At 37.3% G+C, this 23626-nt stretch overlaps 5 protein-coding genes across 11 annotated transcripts; all 5 read right to left on the minus strand.

Moving 5' to 3' along the window:
* Nucleotides 1-628: 628 nt before the first annotated feature.
* LOC121786217 (auxin-responsive protein SAUR50-like) lies at nucleotides 629-1369 on the minus strand. Its single transcript, XM_042184805.1, has one exon. The coding sequence runs from the start codon at nucleotides 1282-1284 to the stop codon at nucleotides 958-960; it is 327 nt and encodes a 108-aa protein (XP_042040739.1). The 5' UTR covers nucleotides 1285-1369; the 3' UTR covers nucleotides 629-957.
* Nucleotides 1370-5024: 3655 nt separating this feature from the next.
* LOC121786387 (putative pentatricopeptide repeat-containing protein At3g23330) lies at nucleotides 5025-10487 on the minus strand. 7 transcript variants are annotated; one of them, XM_042185011.1, is made up of 5 exons: nucleotides 8847-10487; nucleotides 7251-7383; nucleotides 6760-6919; nucleotides 5860-5966; nucleotides 5025-5738 (listed from the first exon to the last, which is right to left on the minus strand). In XM_042185011.1, exon 1 carries the CDS (start codon nucleotides 10435-10437, stop codon nucleotides 9022-9024), a length of 1416 nt encoding a protein of 471 aa, XP_042040945.1. In that variant the 5' UTR covers nucleotides 10438-10487; the 3' UTR covers nucleotides 5025-5738; nucleotides 5860-5966; nucleotides 6760-6919; nucleotides 7251-7383; nucleotides 8847-9021. The 7 variants fall into 7 exon arrangements, with proteins under 7 accessions (XP_042040945.1, XP_042040949.1, XP_042040946.1 ...); XM_042185015.1 differs by having other exon boundaries at nucleotides 5025-5402; nucleotides 5520-5738; nucleotides 7251-10487; XM_042185012.1 differs by having other exon boundaries at nucleotides 5025-5406; nucleotides 5520-5738; nucleotides 7251-10487.
* Nucleotides 10488-11606: 1119 nt separating this feature from the next.
* On the minus strand, nucleotides 11607-14290 carry LOC121786388 (ER lumen protein-retaining receptor erd-2.2-like). Its single transcript, XM_042185017.1, has 6 exons — nucleotides 13912-14290; nucleotides 13051-13250; nucleotides 12288-12428; nucleotides 12110-12190; nucleotides 11908-12032; nucleotides 11607-11821 (listed from the first exon to the last, which is right to left on the minus strand). The coding sequence occupies exons 1-6, from the start codon at nucleotides 14132-14134 to the stop codon at nucleotides 11773-11775; spliced, it is 819 nt and encodes a 272-aa protein (XP_042040951.1). The 5' UTR covers nucleotides 14135-14290; the 3' UTR covers nucleotides 11607-11772.
* A 772-nt stretch (nucleotides 14291-15062) lies between these two features.
* On the minus strand, nucleotides 15063-18804 carry LOC121786066 (probable alkaline/neutral invertase B). The gene is made up of 5 exons (XM_042184586.1): nucleotides 18647-18804; nucleotides 17770-18262; nucleotides 16532-16963; nucleotides 15889-16447; nucleotides 15063-15517 (listed from the first exon to the last, which is right to left on the minus strand). Exons 2-5 carry the CDS (start codon nucleotides 18208-18210, stop codon nucleotides 15222-15224), a joined length of 1728 nt encoding a protein of 575 aa, XP_042040520.1. The 5' UTR covers nucleotides 18211-18262; nucleotides 18647-18804; the 3' UTR covers nucleotides 15063-15221.
* Nucleotides 18805-20079: 1275 nt separating this feature from the next.
* Nucleotides 20080-22764, minus strand: LOC121787607 (transcription factor bHLH121-like). Its single transcript, XM_042186387.1, has 5 exons — nucleotides 22556-22764; nucleotides 22018-22133; nucleotides 21263-21390; nucleotides 20699-21181; nucleotides 20080-20614 (listed from the first exon to the last, which is right to left on the minus strand). The coding sequence occupies exons 1-5, from the start codon at nucleotides 22636-22638 to the stop codon at nucleotides 20462-20464; spliced, it is 963 nt and encodes a 320-aa protein (XP_042042321.1). The 5' UTR covers nucleotides 22639-22764; the 3' UTR covers nucleotides 20080-20461.
* Between the last annotated feature and the right edge of the window lie 862 nt (nucleotides 22765-23626).

Consider the following 23626-nt stretch of genomic DNA (forward strand, 5'->3'; position numbering starts at 1 on the left):
TAATCCAAGATTCCTTAATGGGACAACCATGGCTTTCAATCTTGCAGTGTAAATAAAATAACGACATTAACGGAAAATAGTTTGTACGGAATTTCAATCCGTTAACGGAGTGTGGATTATATTACTCCACTTTTTATTTTTTATTACTCCATTTTGTTGTAGTAGCATGTAAATTGTATTACTCCCTTTTTTTATTTTTTTTTAATATATAAACATAGTCCACGAAATATATACCACAATATCCTTTTTCATAATCTACCAAAGATGTATCACTTCCCTTTTGTGTTTTTCTCCATATTTTATGATGAGCTCAATTTTTATTTAAAATACTTCCACCAAATATTTATTTAAACAGTCACCAACAATAACAAATTCAGATGAGGTCGACCGACGCTATTCCATTTATTTACAATTGTTATTATCACCACCAGTGCATGAACACCGAATGAATTTTGTTTGAATATCACCATCCCCATTTCTAATAGTATAATTTTTATATTAGACCCTTTTATAATATTGTGTTTTTAGCTTTGTACATACACATGCAAATTAACATACTCCATAAATTAAAAATAAGCAGAATTAACGTAATGTGAAATAAAATACAGTAAGTAAAAAACAACAAAAATAATCGAATTACCGTTAAATTCACTCGCAGGGTGTAAAAGCAAACACCTCTGTGAGGAAAAATCACAAACACCTTATCTACAAATCCGACCTTCATAAACAACCACCCCAAAATTCAGGGCTAAGATCAGAGATATCTCCAAAAAAAGAGAGCTAAAAATGCGAAGAAAGATGTTGAAAAAAGAGGAGAGAATTCAGCAATCTGCAGCTCAATTCCTCCATCTTGACCATCTCTCTCCAAAAATCCGCGGTATACTACAATTTCACCAAGGCGCGGGATCGGATGAAAATCAAAAATTAAAAATTGAAAAAAAACCCTAGCATTGAGTTTCATCGAATCATGGAAGTGAGCGATCGGAAGAAGACCTCTTCGCAGGGGAGAGTGAGCCCCATTTCGTGGTCGAATCCGAACTCCTCCTCGGCCATTTGGAGCAGGCATTGGAACTCCGGGTGGGAGAGGAAGGAGATCGGGACGATGTAGCGGCTGCGGTTCTGGCCGACGTAGACGGCGAAGTGGCCCTTGGGGACGTCGACGGGGAGGAGGCCGTCGTGGTCGTGGTCGTAGCCGTGCTGCTTCTTGCCCAGGCTCGAGCAGCGTTTGAGGATCTGCTTGAGCGTTGCCGCTTGAGAGAGTTTGCTTGATTTCTTGATCGCCATTTGTCGAGGAGAGGAGAGGAGAGGAGAGGTGCTGAAGGAGTGTGGCAGAGGATTTTGAGGTGTTGGTGGTGGTGAAGTTGGATGATGGAGTGTGTTGAGGTATTTATTGAATTTTTGGGGCTGGGAATGCGGGGTCCATTGTGCTAAGAAAATCTTCATACTTTTTCTACCACTGGAATGAGTTACTACTCCCTCCCTCCCTCTCATTTGAACATTTTTATTTGTTGCTTATTGATCTTTATTACAAAAAAATAAAACATTTAATTTAATCTCACTAACTCGCTTATCTAACTCTATTCTATCTTATCTCTCCAACTTTATTCTCTCACTTTATCTACTAAATAAACTTTAGTACATTTTGTGATGAAAAGAAACATCCCAAGTGATATGGGACGAATGAAATAAACTTTAGTGTAATTTTGGTTTTATGCGCCATAAAAGAAATTGTATAGTGCATCATTGTAAAAAAAATTGGTTGATTCTGATTTTGTAACCGATATTGATCCATCTCAAGTCACATTTTTGGGCTTATTTCTAAATAAGTGACAATATAATATCGGGATACAATGATTAAAACTATGGTATGCACATATAAATTTTTCTTTGATTTTAGAAATAGAGAACAATGAGGTTTGAACCATGGACGGATCCAGCTTGCCTCTTCTCAAATACAGTACATAATTTTTTCCTATATACTAAATTTTTGCCCCTGGTCTGATTAAATCTTGGCCACTCCCCTGGTTTGAACTCTAAATCTCTACACTAAATATGAAATCTAATCCAAATTATAAATTTAATAGTTTAATTACCATTTTCCATTATAAATTTTCTATTCATCAATATTTGACAGCTTAAATATCCGTTTTGTGTGTGTACACGTATCAATATTTATGACAAGATTTTATATGAATCACAAAAATATTAAATATTTAACTAGAATAAAAGGCTAATACAACAACGAGAAGTAAGTACGTAGTTTTTTTTTTCTTTTTCTCACAAGTAGTAGTAAGTAAGTACGTAGTTGAGTAATAAAGGGAAGAGGGGTGCATGTGTGTCGGCTTGGGGCCCACTGTGTGTTAGCTTGAAATGACAAAGTGGGGCCCAAGTCCATTTTTTGTAAGTACGTTCTAATTACGATATGGGCCATTTATCTAAATCCCGAAGTATATTTCTGAATCTAACATTATCCAATCCACTTAACATGTTAATAATTTTCTAAAAGATAAAATCAAAATAAAGAGGTGATTTGAGGGCTATGTTGATAAAAGTAACTAAAGTTTGATAGCGGTGACTTAGCACAAAATATAATTTTCGCAGTAATCGTTATATAGTGTTATATCTATGTTTAAGAATAATTACGGATGGGATTCAAATGCTTCAACCACAACCAAATGAGGAGACATACGATAAAACACAGCTTAATTGGTAAAATATTTTCCAACCAACTAATATAGTGAAATTTAGTTATTTTGAACGATTATTACGATTGTTGTTTGGAACTTCTCATTTAGCTTAGAGTTGCTATGAGACTACTCATAATACAAGGCTCGATTTTTGTAAGCGCAAACTCTCAGTTTTTTCTCTACTTTCTTTTCAAAATCACGATCAAAATGTTGAAATGCAAACTAGAAAGCGCTGGCTTGAGCGTAGCTCGTGACAAGGCCCTTTAGGGTAATGCCTCGATGCAATCAAATGGAACAATACATAGATAAGTGAATCCCTTATAAAGTTTGAATTCCAATGTATTCTTTAATTCATGCTACTACTATTTTGAATTCTAATTAAGAATTAACTCAAATGGAAATAGACTTCTAATCAACTCATGGTAGATGTGATTGATTGACAAATAACGCTAGGATATGTTCTTTTGTTCGTCGGTTGCTTTGGATAAAACGCTTGTTTGCTCTATACATCGATTCCGTTGCTTTTTATTATAGTTTTTATTCTGAAATGTTTATGCTCTCTTTTTTAACTCACAAAACAACAATGCATAAAATTTCGTGCTAGAAACTAAATATTTTATATTTACTGAGACGAACAAAGTATTAAAATAATAAAGATCCAGTAGGGTTGAATGATAGAGGCAACTACAACTACCACCTCTCCCTCCCAAAAAACATATATATTGTGAAAGAAATTTGAAATTGATATGTTTGGACATAAAGAGCATAGACATTAAAGAGTTTTGGATGCATAGCATTCCACTGTTTGCAGTTGGTTTCAGGTTTCAACATCACCACTGCATCAATAATTATTACTACTTCCAACATTATGTCTCTTTTGATTAAACCTTATAGGCTTTTCATCCAAATTTTATTTATATTTTTCAATCGTAAATATATCAATAAAATATGATAAATAATTTTGCATAAATCAATTTCAAGAAAATAAAATGAACCCAACCTTTTTTTTATATCACACATAGGTTTGTAGTAACTAGTAATCCAGCAACTGCATCAGAGGTTAGTGACTATATATAAATGTACCTAACTCAAATAGGTATTTTATGATCCATGTGTACAACATGTGTCCTTATAAGTTGCTTATCTCTTATTCAATTTTTTATGGAAATTTCTTATATGTTTCTTGAATTATAATCCTGAATCTAATAACTTAAACTATAAGGTACTAGTATTAAATTATAGGAATAATCAAGGTTAAAATATATCCTCCACATTTATTATGGTTTGCATATACTAGTACAAAAGTTTGTTTAGCGGTCCGGCTGATCTCATTCTCAGCTCATAAAGATCAGAAAAAAACACCATTAAATTCGGAGTTTGGAGATGTGTTGATCCCATTGTGTGACAGCTTCGCCCCAATCCATCGGGGTTGTGTCCACCCCCATTCTGCGTCCGCAGTCATGGTCATCGATGGCGGTCGAACCACTTATGTCGTTCGATGCGCAAACAATCTTGTTTATTGTGTCCGACTCCAAAGTCCAGATTCCTAAATCCAACACCTAAAAATTAACTGAAATTTTGGAATTCTTTTCTGCTTGGTTGAGTACTTCTTACCAGAAATCCATGTGAAACTATTAATAATTGGTACAAATTTCAAACTGCCACACAGTACATATTCATGAGCCAATAAATTCAAACAAACAATCGGTTTCTCACTTCTTCTCATTCAATTCGCCTCTACTTTTTGCAGTTTTTTTACAGATAAAAACATTCAATTTTTCAAAGGTATTTGTTGTAAATATTTGATCACTGACGATAATTTGGGAGGCCTAGTATTGACTTGTGACTATGATAATTCAACTTAAAACTCACTATTCTTTTAGTTGCATTCACCATTCAAGATTGATAATATGTAATGAAGTGCAACTTAGCTAATAACAAGATATTTTCCCTCAAATAATAGGTCAAAAGTTTGAGTCGCCATGATGACGGGATGAACGTGGACTACTATTAATCATGTTATAAAAAATAAAGTCATGTGAAGATAGCTAACTTACTCCGAGAAAAAAATTGATGGTTAACAATTGTAGAACCCCATCTTTTTTTCATTTTCCTCTCTTCTTTAGCAATTATGATTGACTAGACACATCGAGTGGCAACATGTTTAGAGAATATGGACCATCAAACTTCTACTCATCTTTAGAGTAAAAACTCTAGTGGTAGAGTTTTGTGATCTTTATCGAAACAAGTCAAGTGGGAAACAATGAAGCACAACTTAACCTGCAAAATGCTTTAGTTCCAACGAATAAGTCGAGAGTTTGAATCACCAGAGTCACATGATAAATGAGAACTATTATTGATCATCCTTTACAAAAAAGCAAGTCATGTGAAGATAAGTACTACAAGAGTTAGCCTGTCAATATACACGAAGGAAATGCAAAGTAGGATGTTGGGACAAAATGGTTGGACCATCATAATTTTAACTCGCGTCCTCGTAGCGTAGTCAATACATTGGATGCAACGTTAAGTAGCGACTGTAAATTTCGCGACGAAAATAAAATAACTGAGGAAATGCAAAGTAGGATATTGGGACAGAAATGGGGCAGTCCCATCTTCCCATGTGGTCCTCAACTGAAAATCTGAAGCCAACAGGAAAGAAAGCCCACTTCAAACCTCCACCACTCGCACTCGCCCCCCTCCATCTTCTTCATTGCCCTAGCTAAATGGAATAGTACTATATAATTATGAGAGAGAGAGAGAGAGGTGTATCTGCATGTTCCAAGGCTGTGAGAAAAGATCCACAATAAAGATAGCAAGATTTAGGGGTATGACCTTCTGTTGCTGCATCATTGTTGTCTTCTCCTTTTGTTTTACGTACTCGCCCCTCCCTTTCGCCAGTACGAACATTCGACAGCGACACCCTATGCACTATCATCTTCACAACCATTTTAACCATGGACGAGCGAGCGCGTTACTTTGTTAGATTTCATGGACTCGGCTCAGTACTTAATCTCTGGATCAGTCTTGTGTTATGAGTCTTGACCTCCCGCCCTGTGACAATTTTAATGTTGGGTAATCTCAAGCCAATTTAATTTCGAGTAACCAATCTCCTTAAAGCAAAAGAAGAAAGAAAGAGTAGTCATAGTCATAGCCATAATAATGATATTAATACCATTTGAAAATGATCAAAATTCAAAACAATGATGTCTTATGCTCTTCACCAACTATTTAACTTATACTCCCTCCGTCCCGACTTTAGTGATGCATTTCATTTCGGCACTGGAATTAAGACAATGGGATTCAGTGAGTTAAATTGAGAGAGAATGTGTCACTTAGTTAAATTGAAGGAGTAAACATAATAGATTTCAAAACTCAAATTTACACTTATAGGATGAAACTTTAAATATATGGACCCATACATCTTAAAACACTATACCAAATAAAATAGGAGTACTTAAGTAGCAACCTATATATGCATATCTAGCATTAATGAATGAACTATAACAAAAGCCAATTACTACCAATATTAATCAAGCAATTTCAAGACTAACATGTTTTGGTATTTCATGCCTAAAGTGGCAAGAAAAAACACACTTTTATCGAAATTGACAATAGGCTTATCTTATGTCATGTTATCCCACAAGATTAAAAGTCATGTTATTCTCTATATAGTTGAACGAGTGCAACTATGAAATAAATCAATCTCTCAAAAAGTTCACATATATAAAATTAAATTGTGGTGACTAATTGAAGTTGAATGTGACATAACATTAGTCTAGCACATAAAGCCCATGTTACTCTTGCCCATCACATATCATTCCCAACTACTGGAAACAGTCACCTTAACTTCTTTCAACTAATGTTTTTTGATAATTTTTTTTGAAAAATGTGAGATAGGAACATGGAATAATCAGCCCAATTATTGATGAAAAAAATACGACATAGGAAAAAATTTGTACGGTTCAAAATGAAATGGAAATTTTTTTTTGTATACAGATTATACACAAGACAGTATGGGCTATATATCAGTTTGCAGGTGATGAAAGCAACATTTAGATGAAGAAAATATGACCTTTCAGGAAGCCATGAGCCTTGATTGGGTACGTCCGCGAATGAGTCAGGAATTGGAGTGACATCATAGATATACGTATCGGACTTGGCAACGTAGAGCTGAAAAAGGGTCGCTTTAGGAGGGGCCGGGAAACAGCTCAGCAAGTTGCAGGACATAAGACCTAGAGACAATATCTTTAACCCATGCTTTTGAAAATAATACTCTTTCCGTGACACGTTACTTCAGTAGTTTATTTTGGGCATGTGATATTAAGAAAGTTGTGTTTAGACTTTAGTGGATTTATGTAAAGAGAGAATGTAGTAATAGAGATTAGATGTTTTGTTTTTTTCCAAGTAACGTGGGACAACCCAAAATGGAATACGACTCAAATAATGTGGGACTCAAATAATGTATTTCGTCGGATAATCAGAGACATGGGAATGTGAAGTGATTAAATTATAGGACTTGACAAAGCTAAAATGAGGATAGGGTTAAGGATAAGGGTTTCGTACCTGGTATGTGATGGACTGAAACCGAGTAGTATGCTGACAGCAGGAACGATCAGTTAAGAAACTTGAGCATGTGCCAGCATGTATCAAACATCACTATTTGGATCACAACTCCGATGGATTGACGTGCATGTTACTCCGATTCAACAATAAAAACAATTGGTCATGCCAAGAATCGGGTGTTTTAGTATAGACGGGCTTAAGTGTGGGGAACAAAAAGTCCTCAATGCAACAAGCAAGAACACAATCCAAACACGAACTCAAACAAATATCAAATGTTTAATGTTTTTACAACCATTTTTATAACATAGAACAAACATATAAGTCTTGAATATAGTGATGATATATGATGCAAAGGCGGAACACAATTCGTGGTGCATGAGTTTGTTACGCATGCTAGTAAACTAATACGACTCTTGTTCTTTTGCATAAATGCATTGGTGCTTTCACAACTCAATAATCGAAGATTAGGCCAATTGAAGAAGTTTAAAAGTAGTTCAATCATAAATATAGGGAGAGAAAACAGTTTGATATGCAAGAGATATATAGATTGTGAAGACAAATTGCTACATGTCAGATGCTGCATTCAATTAAAGATGCTATTGATTGACCAAATTCAGCTGGCATTCAAGTTTACACGAGTACATATTATATATAAACAGTGGAAACATAAATATCTTCATTAGAAATTACTATCAACTGTCAAAAAGCATATGATTCTTCAACTGCTACAGAATATGCTATGATGAAAGCATCACATAGTCACACAGCAAACAAACAGCCAAGGCAAAAATTCCAAAAACTGCATTCACCAAGATGGAAGACAATGGTATTTAACGAATTCCCCCCAGGCAAAGAATGCTCGGAGGCTCAAAGAGAACATAAATTATACGATTATGATTGGGTTGATAAGAGGACAACTACTATACAAAAATTCAAATGGTCGTAACTGTAGAACATTTGAAAACTAAGCATGGCCTATTACTACCATCTCTATTTCGACTGAGGGAGTGAACACAAAGGCTGTATGTCAACTAGTACCAAATTCAAATTAACATAAACATAGTGTCGATGCTGTTATGACTCCACCATTGGCTATTATGTGAACGAGTTATAAAGGAGAACATCTTGCAAGCGCAAGAAATTACGATGCTGCATTCACTCTTACTATATACTAGTATATACATGATACATCTCTAAGTCATGATAGTTTTGAGTCACTTCATAAAGACAAAGTTTGAGAAATTAAACCCCCCCACCCCCAAACAACAAAGATTGGAATATCCCGATTCCTGACTAACTAGAAAGCAAACACGAGAACCACTATAGTACACAGCCACCATTCAGTAAAACTATGCAAGCGGTGTTATTTAGAAAGTATGGGATTCAACACTCCAACTTTCTTCATCAGAGTGGTTTCAGTACACGAGAAAAGAATTCATTATCTTGCTCAAAAATAATACCGCTTTCCTGTGCTATGTAATACAATACAAACAGACAAAATGGAACTCGTGTGCAAGCTTCAAACAAGGATTCACCAAATCATACTCTTTGAAGTAGATATGATCCCATAAAGACGTAACTTGGAATGTAGAATACCTTTAAGGGGAATAAGGTCTTTTTCCTTTTTCAATATGCAAGGATCCGTACTCTTCCGATCTTGTTATATCTGTTCATTTCAATCTATTCTCCCTCAATCTCAACTTGCAACCAGCTCTGTAAATCAGAAACGCCATCAACTTTGGACTTCGTATGATTTAAATAGTACAGAACATTATCTATCTATCGAACTCCAAGCAAAATCCTTCTTCAAACCTCTTCTCTTCATAACCTCTCTCAACAGTTCAATCTCATCCCACATACCATTCCTAGCATACATGTTAGACAGCAGAACGTAAATTCCAACATTATTAGGCTCAACTTCAAGAGCTTTCTGAGCAGCCAACTTCCCCAAGCCGATATTTCCACACTCGTTACACGCACTAAGAAGTGCGCCCCACATGGATATAGCGCAATCCGCCACATGTGGCAGCTCACTAACTATTCCCCAAGCCCTCTCCAACTCCCCTGCCCGACAAAGCAAGTCAACAAGACAACTATAATGCTCTCGGCTCGCACTCAACCCATAGTCACGAGTCATGGACTCGAAATACTCCACGCCAAGATCCACTTGCCCGGTGTGGCTGCAAGCAGAGATAACTGTCAAGAATGCCACTCCATCTGGTCGTATCCCTTCCATTAGCATATCCTTAAACAGCCTAATTACTTCAGCATAATTTCCAGTCCTTCCATACACTCCCAACATAGAAGTCCATAAAACAACATCTCTTCGCCTCATCCGTACATCGTACCCCGCCATACTAAATACTCTCTTTGCGTTATCCACTTGGCCACACCTTCCATACATTTCAATCAACAAACTCTGCAGAAACACATCAGCTCCAACGTCAAAAACGCGACGCACAACACCCGCATGAACCTCCTTTCCGAATTCCACAGCACACAAGCCGCTACAAGCTCGTAGAGCAGCCGACAAAGTGAACTGATCCGCTTCTAAACTCAAGAGAGGCATCCTCCTCACCAGATCAATCCCTTCTGCCCACATCTTAGCCTCCGCATAGCCCGACAAAAGCGCATTTGCGCACACAGTATTCTTCTCAGGAATTTCGTCGAACACCTTCGCCGCATCACCCAGGCTACACATTTTAGAGTAAAAATCCACCAACGCACTTCCCACAAACACACTAGCAAGCCACCCCGATTTCTCCACATAACCATGCGTCGATTTACCAAAGACGACATTTTTCAAACAGGAAGCTGACTTCAACGAGGTGCATAGAGCGTATGAATCGAGATAAACGCTGTTGCGATGCATGAAGAGAAACGTGCGCAGGGCAAAACAGTCGGAGCCGTGTTGAGAGAAGTGAGATATGATCGAATTAAACGGCAGGGGGTTTCTGAGATTGAGGGATTTCAAGAAGTGGGTGAGGATTGTGTGGTTGTTGTTGGCGATGCATGAGGTGTAAGCTAGAGCTAGGTCGGATTGGAGATTGGGGGAAACGAAGAACAGCTTTGTTCTGATTACATGCGCGTAGAATTGTTGGATTGGTTTGAGATTCTTTGTTTGAGAGCAGTGATGCAGGAACTGCGAGATTGTTTTGAAATTATGGATATTGAGTTGGGGGAACATATGCTCGATTTTGTAGAGGTTTATGATTATCTTCTGTGCTTCTAAGGTTGATCACATTTGGATTGAGTTATTCTACAAATCATCATATAAATGCATAAATTTAACTTGCATTATATTGGTAATTTGATATACTTATGTTCAAATTATGAACTTATTCTTTATTTTCAATTAATATTGTTTTAAGGATTTTCTATTTATTTTTTTAATAATTTATACTATTTTGGTTTTATTGGTTTACAAGTACCATTTGAATATGTGGTTAATGGTTTAGTACTCATTGTCATCGGTGTGTTTAAGTCTTCACTATCTATATCGATACCATCCCACAAACTCAACTATGAGCTATGATCATATGTCAAAAAATTGTTGCAAATAGAAAAATAAAACTACGAACAATTCGGCCACGCCTAGCTGCCTAGGCCCATTGGGTCCGGCCGATATTGCTTATGTGGCATATCTCTTGAACATATGATGGAGTTATTGTTGCTTATGTGGCACGTTTCTTAAAAATACAATGGCGTGAACATACTTACGTGGCACATCTCTTCAAAATACAATGACACGTCTCTTGAACGTTGCTTATGTGGCACATCTACGAGAGAGCCGCTGTTAGGCAGCCATTGTTGCTTATGTGGCATATATCTTCAACATTGCTTACGTAGCACATCTCTTGAACGTTACAAGGGACCCACTATTCGCATTGCTTATGTGGCACATCCAGCGAACGTACCACATAGAAGCGCTATTGCTTATGTTGCACAATTGAAGATACAGATCATGAAATCGAATTTCAATTCTTTTTGGAAAGATATCAATTGGTAGAACCCTCAATAAAGGAAAGAAATGCTGTGTATGAATTTGACCTTTTCGAACTCTGTCTGTAACTCACTAGAGGCCCGGGAAACAAAGAAAAGATGTGGCAAATGGGTCGATTATTCAGGGCGTCCCGTCATAGTAGTAGGCAATAGAGCTTTTCCAGACATTTGTAATTCGTGGTAATGCACACGCAAAAACAGAATCTTTTTTCCCAGACCGTTGAGAATCTATTCCCAATCGTTTACTCTAGAAACATTTTCCGAGGATCGTATCAAACGTGTCCGAGCAAAAAGACTAAAGTCGAAAATCACAGAAAACGATATAAAACAGGCATTCTGATCATCACCAACACAAAGACGAAACTCCTGACAGTTGTATTCATAATTAAAATCAAATTCGGTACTAATTTAAACATCCAAATTTATATATACTGTCAAGCTTCCGACCAAAAACTGTGCCATCTAAGACCAAAAAACGAAAGAAAACAATGAAAATAATCTTAAATAGCCCCTCATACATCTACACCACTCCAGAAGGAAGGCGCAACACGAGCTGTCCTCCGAAAACACTGCACGTACGAAGCCAAGATAAGCTTAACAATTCAGCGAATCAATATGAATTTACGCGTGGTAGAGTAGAGGAAGTTGTGCAGACCTTTTCACATAGTAATAGCAAAAGTCGGCCAGGATGAAGGTCTGAACGATTTCGGATATCAGAACCATCGAAGGCCATAATCCGTAACCCAATGCCACGAGAAGATGGCCACGAGTGTCCAAAACCTAGACTCGACACAAACAAATGGTTATAATTTTGGAACTGGCTGTTATCTTTAAAGAATTTCAGTTAAAGATCAAACCTGGAGAACCCAGTGGGCGCAGCTCAAAAACCTAGCAACTCCCAGTGCAAATACGTAATGAGCTGTAAAAGGTTCGACAATCTGCAACGAGACATTATAAATATCATTATAAGGTACAACATATCTTGTGTAACTACATGTCTGTTGGTATTTATTCATCTTTGGTACGATGTTTTACCTTTGTGTTTTGCATAACACGCAGCTGAGGTAGGACAGAAACGGCTTCCAAGTAAACGCAGAACGCCCAGAGAATCCTGTTGATGATGTGATGTGACGTAGACGGGTGAACTAGTAGGGCTATAACGGCACAAGGGACAACCTACAGACACAATTTGTTAGATTTGAGTGCATAAGAAACTGATTAGAGTAAAATATATAAATTCTTATTGAATTCAACGAAAAATCTGTTTTATATGATGAATTACTACATAATCACCATGCTTTAAGCTACTAAAATGCTTCTATTTAGCAAAAATCAAACCTCCAAGCACGATAGCAAGAAGGTAGTGAACCTCCTCAGCACCATAACAAGTTAAGCAGAGAAAACTGAAGGCAACTCTCAGAATATGAAAGTGCAAACCTGAGGCCAGGAACAAGTTGATATGGACATAGACTCAATGTAGAACAACAGGCATGTAACGAACCTAGAATTGACTTTAAAGCAACTAGAAGCTGAGTCCCGTGAAAGGCACTACTAACGACAAAATAAGCCACCTATCTACATATTAACAACACGGCCAAAGAAAACAAGAAAGAAGAGCAGCACACAACTCATAAGGACATACACTAACAGACAACTTTCGGAATGTTTCATGAACTCTGAAATAAACTTTTAAATCATTTGTTTGGAGTTCATTCAGTCACAATAAGGAATACTCTCCCTCATCTGGAAAATAATCCCCAAGTAAAAGAAAACAGCCATTTCTCGAAGGAAGACTCACCACGTAGTACAGTGCAATGTTGTCTTTATCCTCCATATAACTAGATTTCAAGTTGAATCGAATCATATAAACAACCCACAAGGTTGTAGCCAGCGTAGCCAAGTCAAGCACAGTGTGTATGTCGTACTCCATGACAAAACTGCAATACAATCTAACAGCCAAAAAGATAGCTGTTAGCTCCTGAGACTTCAGCGAAATTCCTGCATCGATAGAGCAAAAAAATCAGCAACGCACATTTAAACAGATGATTAAGCAAAAATCAGACCTCTGCTTGACTCACCACTTTACAAGATATTGAAATCACACTAACTAATTAAACAAACCATATATGTTACTCGGTCTTTTTAACGAACACATATACAACTTACTTTCCTCCCAAATTCATTAAATATTAAAATCATGTAAAATTTTGAATCTTTAACCTTAAAAACAGACAAAATTGAAGGATAATTCAATCCATAACATCAATACTACATTGCACAAGAAAAACGTAAAAATTGAGCAAAACAAATCTATTGACCATTCCTTTTATACTCTCAATCAAGAGATTCATCTCCCCCAAAACAAATCTCCCCCCACCCCAATCCAACAATCAAACACATGATAGCAAAAATAACCAAATTCAATAGCTCAACTAACAAGGCAACTATGCAATCAACCTCAAAATGCCTTCAATCAATTAAAAAAATACCAAAAAAAATCGTTCTTTCGACATATCAATCGAAAACCTAATTTTTTTAATCTCCCCGGCTCCAAACTTCACCATCCACAAATTCATGCTTCCAAAAGATCCAAACTCTACCGCTAACAATCGCAAACAAAACGTCGCTACAAAATTCATAAACAAAACAGCCAACATACCTGCACAGGTCTTCTCCTTCATCAACTTGTAAATCAGAACAGCAATTCCGATCGAATGAACGGCCTCGGCTGCCACAAACAGATTATCATGATCGTGGACAATTGCACGGAGGAGAACGAGCGCAGCCATGCCGCTGACCACGGCCAGAAACGCCTTCACCTTCGGCGGCTGCCGCCGCAGCCACGACGTCACCACTTGGACCGGTCTCCTCGGTGCATTCATATTTCTACAGAAAACCTACGAATTCAAAAAACTATCTATATGTAGTTTTATTCGGATTCAATTCAGAGCTTTTCCGTCTGAATGGAAGGAAAATTGAGGGAAAATTTCTTAGGAGAGAGAAAATTTTCCCAAGAGAGAGAGGAATTGGAGAAGAAGAAATTGTTGAGAAAGCGAGTATTTAATGGGATGGCTAAATATATATGGAGTATGAGTCAATCACGTCAAACCAATCTTTTTTAATGGGATGACTAAAAATATATGGTGTCTGAGTCAATCACGTCAAACCAATCTTTTTTTAGTCTTAAATATATTCAGTTCTATTTCATGTTTTCATTGATTTTTTAATGTTTTCCTATTTATTTATAGTCTCCTTTATGGTTTACCTAGTTGAATTAATCTCCTTGCGATCAATCTCAGAATGATTGTTTGCCAATTTCATTGAAAAAATATACTCCCTCCGTAGCAACTCAAGTGATCAACTTTCCATTTTTTATTGTCCCATCCCAAGTGATTGATTTCATTTTTAGCTAAAAACAAAACTTCAAACATCTCTTACTTTATTCTCTCTTTCTTATTTTATTCTCTCTTTATATCTCTTACTTTTTCATTTCTCATACTTTACTCTCTCCACTTTAACTCAATTACATATCATTTTCTTAATTCTCGTACCGAAAAGAAATCCATCGCATGAGATGGGACGTAGGGAGTATGTTTCAAATGTAGTCAATTGCTTTGGGAAAATGGAGAGTCGCTGAAAAATTAATTAGATACTCCTACGTAGTAATATTTTCTTTTGTACTCTGACTTTAATTCATTCGTAATTACATATCTTCTTTCACTAATAATACGAAGGGCAGCAGGGAATAGTTTTTTCGACATGTCACGTAATTATTTGTCACTCCCAGATTAAAAAAAAAAAAATCATGCATATGCCATTGCCAAGTACAGTAACATAGTGTTTCCAAGTTCAAGAGGTTCAAAAACTAGCAAAGTTTGAGATGGATCAGGAGTTAGAAGTTTCCAAAACTAATCATCCATGGCTAAATGTGAAGGCTTCGATCATACATGAAAGCAATCTTCTTCGTGATCAAGCGGTCCACGACGAGGATCTTCTCAACACGGGTTTGAGATGCTTATCTTCCTCGATGGCTATCATTCCTAAATGCGACGGATCTTCGAGCATCATCTTCGCAACCAAATAGCCCGCGACCGACCACGTCTGGTGCTTCCGTGCTTGCTTCCCAATGTAGCGCCCCAGCTTCCCGTCGTAGTACTCTGGCCACCCGTCTTTTGACAGCCTCGTCTCAGCCAGCTCGATTGCTCGCCTAGCTATCTGCGGACGCCCCGTCTTGATGCATGCCGCAGTCAACAGCCACAGCAGCACTGCAAGTTCAAGCCAGGCGCGTCATTTCTTGCACCACTCTATCTCTCGAGAAAAGCGGGGTAATTACACTATTCATGCAAAATGTTTAACTGGAGTTTCATGTTGGTACAAAAAGTTTGAAAGATTCATAAACGAGACAAAAGGTTCCATTTGCAATTCATTTTAATGCATTTTGCCATCTATGTTTAGACTTTTAAGTCAGATACAAAAAGTTTCATATCTTTGTATCCCACATAGGCAAAAAGTTGACTGCGTCTAAACACAGATGACGGAATGTATCAAAATGAAACGTTTTTTACTTATATGCAATAACGGTAAACCATTTTGTATGAACACAGAAGTCGAACTAAATGGAAAAGTATGTTTCAACCTGGCCATGATCCACCGTTGTGGTAGCTCCATCTCGTGTTTTTGGGGTCGCTCCCGGTCACAATCCGCCACTCATGATTCTCGATAGCAGGGTAGCAGACTTTGAGAGGCATAGCTCCCACCAACTCCTCCCATCTTGACTCGATGAGATCCATGATTGCAGATGACTGCTCTTGTGTTGCTAAGGACGAAAGGATCGCAATGCAGTTTCCCAAGCAGAACCAACGGAAATCCATATGTGAAGGGCCTATATTCCCTATGAAGTAGCCTCCATGTACCGGCATGAAATCCATAACCCAGTCGGGCAGAGAATCGGGCATTACATTGAATTTGTTCACCGCTGTGTGGGAATACTCCTCTGTTTTGTACCTATATATGTCGTTGAGCTGCTTCAAGTCCAGCCAGAAGTAGTTCCTCATGTGGTAGGTCAAGGCATGCAGCCGCTTCACTATTCGCTCGATAAGCTCCTTCCCTGGCCCATCGTGCTTCAGCAAGAGCATCGCGCACCTTAGAGCCATGAAGAACAGGGCTTGTATCTCAATCGGGTACCCATAAACACCCTAGCATTTGTTCAAAGAAAAACAGAATAAGGAGGCAAGATTAAGAGGACTTGTAAAAGATAGATTTATGGTCATCATGCTCACCATCCTACGATCAATCATCGAGCATCCATCAGCACAGAGCAAAGTGGGGAAGGTGTCGAATCCTTCTGAAAGGCATAAACTAAGTATGAGGCGTATGCCGTTCTGGCATTCGGGCTTATCTGCCAAGGACGTATCTCCAGTGGATTTCGTGTATGCTCGTAATAGTATGATCCACCAAAAGCCAGAATCAACTGGAGCCACCCTGCCTATCGCACTCTCGCCAAAATCTGCCATCAATGTCTCAGTATTCCTGATTGGATCGTGCAGTACTTTAAAGCTAGCCGGCATAACACCTTCACCCAACTGGAATCGGTCAATTTTCTTCTCCCACCCTTGAAGGCGAAGGGTCTTTAAAAGAAAGTTTTTGACGACTTCGGGTTCACCATTCATTAGGAAAGCTAATGCGCTTGGAACAAAATCCCTCACAAATACCTGCACATAGGTTATATATGCTTCAGTAACCATGAGACCAGTTATTGCTTCCACATATTTTAAGATTCAAAGCATTTGCAAAGCAAAAATATCTCACATTACAAGTATCTGACACAGAGCAACTGATGCAGACGGATATATAAGGCCTAGAGATACCTACACTATTGAAAAAACGCTCATCAGTGAATTCATAGCAAGTAATTTCAGGAATTCCACAAAGTAAAAATTTTGGTTTACAAAAAGATGCATACCATGTTTTACACCCTTCATCCTACAAGCCCCCCCTCACCTTAAGCTTCCCCCATTCCCCCCAAAAAATTGTGCATTGGAAGGTCATTGGTTCCAAAACAATGTTGCACTTTGCAAGCAACTTAACCCACCTTTGTCCACTTCCATCGAAGTTATTTATTTGCATATTAACCAAATCATAAGTCTAATTCCATAGATTCTTGATCTTGTATAGCTGCACTATTTGTTTATATATGTAAAACTTGAGATGATATTCTAGAAAGCATTCTACCACCTTTTTACAACTCAAAGAGTGAAAAATGCCAACTCTTAAGGTATAAGTTAGACACACTTGTGATCAAACCCTATATAAAATCGAAGTTTCAGAAAAGAACAGTTGCTTAAGCAATTTGTGCATTCTCACCTTCAATTCACCCAACTCCAGCAACTACGGCTATGAATCTATGCTCTAACAACTAAGTAAAGCATGCACCAAAAAGCATTTACAGCATAAAACGAAATGTGCTCTTAGAGAAAACAACACATTCAACAACAAGTAGATAATTTCGGGGCCTTACCTGATCGTAGTTAAGTTTTTCATCTGAGTTATCCAATGCAGCAATGGTGCCAACAGGCTGACCACGAAAGAAAACCAATGCTCTCCTCAAATCATCCCACGCCTCGGCTATCATGGGGTGTGGATCAGAGGCCATCATCCCATAGCCAAAATGTGACATGGGAGTATTGCAACCAGACTTTTTGATAGGTGAATACACGCTATCGGGATTATCTAAAGCTCGCCCGAAGTTATCTGCTCTCGAAGATTGATGAGGAGAGAACGGCACAGGCAAATCATTCAGCGACCTCTCATCACATGATCTCTGCCTCTCCAGATTCAAAAGCCTTGGACGATCAACAAACCTTGAGAAATCATACTCATCTAATTCATGAGAATCGTTAATTGAATCGCTATTCTTAACACTTCCATTTTGCAGCACATCGGGATTTAGTGTGGACATTTTTGGTAACCCTCAAACTACCAATTCTACTCGATGATGAGTTCTCTGTTATCTGCATTTTTCAATATTCAGCTGTATAAGCAAACAGTAATAGAACCACACACACACACACACAGTGTATATAGAAAACTGGATAGAAACGCACAAAAACATAAAATCACAAACGAGTAACATGTATATATAGCATTTCGACAACGGATCGATTCCGCTCTGCTTTCTAAATTACGATCAACCTTGAATAAACTCGCAATTTTCCTCCAAATCTCATCCAAATAAGTCGAAATCCGGTGAATTCGGTAAAACAAAAACAAAATTGATGATCTAAATCGCATTAGCTGCATAATCAACATTCGAATAAAAACGCATTAGCTGCTCATCTTACACGAACTCATTTGATTCGACGTTACAAATTATAAAAATGAACCAAAATAATCACCTGAAGAAAACGATTGCGGTGAGCTTCGGTATCCTCGAATGAAGTCGATACATGCCAATCAGACGCATGTAGATGTAATCATGTAAACATGCATCGAGGGAGAGTGAGAGGAGAGGAGAGGAGAGAGAGAGAGAGCGCAGGCATACGAGAAGCGTGAAGGGTTGATGGAAAAAGGGTCAAGAGTGTTTTTTGTTTGTTTTTGTGCAGCTTATGGGAAAATTGCGATGTAAAAGTTGGCGATTGTGTCAGCTTGCACACGTGTTGATTGTGGTATTGACTCAAAACCACAACAATAATTGTATGCTTTTCTAGCTAGGTTTTAGGTCAAATTTTAAACCGTATCGGTTCCTAAAAACATAATTTTAGGGATCTGAATAGAAATTATTTGCAGTTTGAACTGAACGAACTAGAGAAAGAGAGATTTAAAAATTGAATAAAAGAGAGATTTAAAAATTGAATAAAGCTATACAGCCACATTATGGCCAGTCATAAATTAATTAAATAATAAAAAAAATTGATTTTTTTCAAATTGTTGGTTTAATACTACTTGATTTTACTTTTATATCATCTTTATTATATGTTGCTCAACATGTTAGTGTTGCTCTTTCGTAGTTTTTGCTCAACTTATTACTACTGTCATTTCTTGATTGTTGCTCAACGTATACAATAATTCGTGATATTAATGTGTTTTACGTAATGAAATTCAAAGATAAGTATCAACTCACAAGTCCATTCACACACATATAAGTTTATATCGGTAATTCTAATTTTTTTATACATGTAAATGGACTAAATTAACCCTTTATGGCCGGCCACATTATGACCATTTAGCATCACTATTAAAAATTTTACTAATCCTAAAACAACGGTTTTACATCTGCTTTTTCAGCTCTTTCAGATACGTTTTTGGTTTTTTTAATTAAATTTTAATAGAAGGAAATCGCAACTTTACAATATATTTTTTTTAAATTGCAGATCATAGGACGACCATGACATTTTTTGCTGACCTTTTTGAAAAATTAGACCATTTTAACAGTTTCAGTAGTTCTTTTATATTAATTGGATGAAATTATAACTTTGCAATGTAAAAATATAAATAAAAAAATGGTCCCACAACGACGTTAGATATCTATTCTTCAATATTTTTTAACAACTCAAAGGATGACCACGAGTCATGACATTATCGACCTTATGAAAAATTAGCCCCTATTGACGGTCTCGTGAGTTTGGTTGTTTTAATAGAAGGATGTAGTAACTTTACGATGTAATATTTCAAAAAAATAATAATCCCAAGACAAGGGCGTTTAACGTATGCTTCAATATTTTTTGGCACATCGGAGGATAACCATTGCATTTTTCGCCAACCCTTAAGAAAAATTAGGCCCTCCTAAATCCGGCAGACCGCCGCTAATTAGATCTATCACACTGAGGCAAATCAAATGTGGATCCAACATATGAAAATGAGTATCCTTGTGAAAACATAAAAAAAAATGCAATCATTTATAATTCTGCTAAATTTGATTATTACAAGTAGGTTAATTATAATATCATACATACATACAATGAAACTAAACCAGGTACTGTGAGCTTTTCCATCTTGAACATAACAAAGTGATGGGACTAACCACAATGGTTTGGCTTGGGGAGTGGCTAGCTTAGACGCTGACCCAGTAAGAAATGGTTAATTCTGACATAAACATGGTGCTCAACTGCTTGTAGATAGTGCCCGGCCATGAAATGGTCACAGAGAACGACACCAAAAATTAGTATGAACATGAATCACTGTATTGATAAGTGCACTTCACCTTCCTTTAATCAGTCATCTGTTCTTTTGCCACCAACAATACTGTTAGATGAGATTGTGTGCACACTGTGAGATGACGAACATCCACTAGAAGAAGTTCCGTCTATAATGCTTGTTTCCTTCCTTGCAACCTTCTTTGGTCTTCTTTGCTTTGAGGGTGAATCCTGCATGATGACAATGGCATCATCTCACAATTTGTTGCGAAATCAAGAACCAGTCTAATGCTGGCTTACAAACCACAAATTTACCTGTTCGGATGTTGATCCGGGTGTTTTGAGCTCGAGATCTGTTGTGATGTCATTTGAGTCATCACTTTTCTCTATTCTACTCTCCACATCTGATGATTTATTTCTAGGGTCTGGTTTGCTTGAAGCATGAGGCCTGGCACTTTGCTGCATGACTTGAGAGGCATGTTGCGTTGATTGTTGTTCGATCATTGGATTATGGGTCATATAAGGAACATACGTAGAACAAGGATTAGGAACAACTGCAGGGTTTTGGTTCCCATAGAAAGGATAAGGCTGCATGGACGGATGCATGGGAATAGGTCCAGTTGGTACGGGAACGGGCATTGGAAAGGGATAAGATGATGGATGCATGACAACAGAATGATCCATTCCACCCCATGGATACAAGGCCCTCATTCTCTGAAGGTACTGACCATTAAGGTTCTCGATGTCGGATTTAAGAGATGCCTTTTCTTCTCTGAGATCATTCTTCTCCTGGGTCAGCTGCTTAAAACCAGATAAAAGATTGGTGAGATCTTGTTTGCATGTTCTATATGGAATAAAAAGCTTCTTCAAAAGAATCACCTCGCGTGACTCATCAGTGAGTGCAGCATACTCAGATTTTAGTTTCTCAACCTGAGACGTCAATTCCTTAAGCATTTGAATTGTATCCGAAAGAATAGAGGCTTTGTCATTTTTAGGCCTATCGGGATCTGCAAATAATGACAACATGTCACCAGATGTTTCTAAGTATAAACAACCAGAGCATGAATAAGTTAGAGCATCAAAATAAGATATGTATATAACACGATAAATTGATAGTTTGGAACTCATGGTAGGAACAACAACCAGATAAACATATGAAACTACCAATTACTACTAAGATATGAAAACATTCATCAAAAGTGGTTGTCACGATTCACGACAGTGATTGTGCTCATGAACTATATCTTACATCTCTATATTAAAATGAATTAGTTATGCAAAGCTACATCAGTAAAACTAGATTTGTTCATGCTCGTAGAGGCTGGGGGTGTCAGAACTATCAGGGTTGTTATGATTCATTGCCCTCATTTCCTTTTTCTTTGTTGACTGCTTTAACAAAGATATCAATCTGTCCAGGTTTTTCGACATATAAAACAGGGCGATCACGATCGATGACAGCTCTCACAAGTTCATCCATGCTCTACTTAAAGCTTCATTAGACAAACCACCAGCAGCAAACGCTACTAACATATTAGTTCTTTTAAACGCCGTTCACTATTTAACAGGATAATCTCACAAACAGCAAGGAAAACTATTGCTTATAATTTATATTGAAGGGTTGAAGGAGGATTTACCAAGGGCATTCCCCAAATCCGTGAATTGTTCATTGAGACGATCCCTCCTCAACTTCTCGCGATCAGCCTTTTGAACTCTCCGAGCACTTACAGTGTCCTTTGCTTCTGGTTCCATTCTTAGATCAAACAAACACGCAAGAAGCAGATTCAGGCCAAAAAAACAATGAATTGATTTCAGCACAAGAAGTTTGCATTTTTCATAATAATTTCCCTGCAACGTCTCATTCTAAAGAAATGCATTATATATTTATACGCATCAACTGAGGGAAATATATAGCTGCAGGAAGACAGAAAATACACCAAATTTGAGTAACGTGATTCCAACAAATATTTCCACAATTTGGATGGAAACGTTTCCAATCCCAATCAGAAAGCTAATCACTATCAACAGCTTGCTGCTCTCCCAAAACCCCCAAAATTTCCTCAAATCAGCTAAATACACAAATAATCCACCGATTTCGACTATTTCCAAATACGAGACTACGAGAATTAGAGAATAAATAAAATAAGAATATCAAAAGGTCAAAAGAGTTCCGACCTACAATCGGGATTGGGGCGTGTCGGCGGGACGCAAGCATCGGGCGCGGGAAGAAACAGCGAGTTAGGATTGAGCTGATCCATACTGGAATAAGAAAAATTCTTCAGAAAATACAGTGAGATTTAGGGAAATCTTGAGGAAGATGAAATGAGGATTTTTTGCAAACTCTTAGCGCCAGTGGTTTGCAGAGACGACATCGCATTCGCATCTCAGTGGGCGTTGTCCCATATTCATTGTTCAATACGCCCTTGTACTTTTGATATATATGATTTTGGCCCCTAAACTAGTCCGAATTTACAATAGTATACATGCATATGCCTCCCACGACGGGATTCTGTTCTATTTCCAAGTTATTTATGTTACTCCCTCCGTCCCTGAAAATTTGTCACATATTTCCTTTTTCGTCCGTCCCTAAAAATTTATCACATTTCACTTTTATCATTTTTGGTAGTGGACCCTACATTCCACTAACTCATTCACACTCACATTTTATTATAAAACTAATATATAAAAGTAGGACTCACATGCCACCAACTTTTTCAACTCACTTTCTATTATATTTATTAAAACTCGTGCCGGGTCAAATGGTGACGAATTTTGGGGGACGGAGAGAGTATATGATATGATTAGACAGTTTGAAGTTGTTAAAAGTGTTTTCCAAATTATTTATACATACGTTGACTATTGTGTGTCAATTAATATAATTGGGTTAGATAATATTATACTCTCTCCGTCTCAATTTAAGAGTAAAATTTAGTTATTGCATAAGTTTTAAGAAATTGGTGGAGTGTGTAATAAATGAAATGATATAGTAGTTGTTGGAGTGTGTACTAATTGAAGTAAGGTAGTGGAATGTGAGACTCTTTGACTTTTTGTATGTTTAGAATTTTGTTTTGTTTTATTTTTATGAAAGTAATAACATTTGAGTGTAAATTTGATGAATAATGAGGTTAAATTTTATGTATAAATATGGTAGATTCTAAATGTGACTCTTAAACTGGGACGGATGGAGTATTGAAGATAATTTTATTTTATTTTTTTGTACCAATCAAGATGATTCATTATTAAAAA

This window comes from Salvia splendens, chromosome 22 (genome assembly GCF_004379255.2).
Source record: "Salvia splendens isolate huo1 chromosome 22, SspV2, whole genome shotgun sequence".
NCBI classification, from domain to species: Eukaryota; Viridiplantae; Streptophyta; class Magnoliopsida; order Lamiales; family Lamiaceae; genus Salvia; species Salvia splendens.

Bases quoted from the DNA above. Each gene is read 5' to 3' on its own strand.
- LOC121786217 (XM_042184805.1), bottom strand. From the start codon at position 1,284: ATGGCGATCAAGAAATCAAGCAAACTCTCTCAAGCGGCAACGCTCAAG.
- LOC121786387 (XM_042185011.1), bottom strand. From the start codon at position 10,437: ATGTTCCCCCAACTCAATATCCATAATTTCAAAACAATCTCGCAGTTC.
- LOC121786388 (XM_042185017.1), bottom strand. From the start codon at position 14,134: ATGAATGCACCGAGGAGACCGGTCCAAGTGGTGACGTCGTGGCTGCGG. The intron at 13,251-13,911 runs GTATGTTGGCTG...CTATCGATGCAG, and splicing joins GAAGGAGAAGACCTGTGCAG to GAATTTCGCTGAAGTCTCAG. The intron at 11,822-11,907 runs GTCTGCACAACT...TCGTACGTGCAG, and splicing joins TGCTATTACTATGTGAAAAG to TGTTTTCGGAGGACAGCTCG.
- LOC121786066 (XM_042184586.1), bottom strand. From the start codon at position 18,210: ATGTCCACACTAAATCCCGATGTGCTGCAAAATGGAAGTGTTAAGAAT. The intron at 16,448-16,531 runs GTGAGCATGATG...AACAAATGCTAG, and splicing joins CGATGATTGATCGTAGGATG to GGTGTTTATGGGTACCCGAT. The intron at 15,518-15,888 runs GTTGAAACATAC...TTGAACTTGCAG, and splicing joins CAACGGTGGATCATGGCCAG to TGCTGCTGTGGCTGTTGACT.
- LOC121787607 (XM_042186387.1), bottom strand. From the start codon at position 22,638: ATGGATCAGCTCAATCCTAACTCGCTGTTTCTTCCCGCGCCCGATGCT. The intron at 22,134-22,555 runs GTCGGAACTCTT...GTTTGATCTAAG, and splicing joins CGCCCCAATCCCGATTGTAG to AATGGAACCAGAAGCAAAGG. The intron at 20,615-20,698 runs GTAAATTTGTGG...GTCATCATGCAG, and splicing joins CCGGATCAACATCCGAACAG to GATTCACCCTCAAAGCAAAG.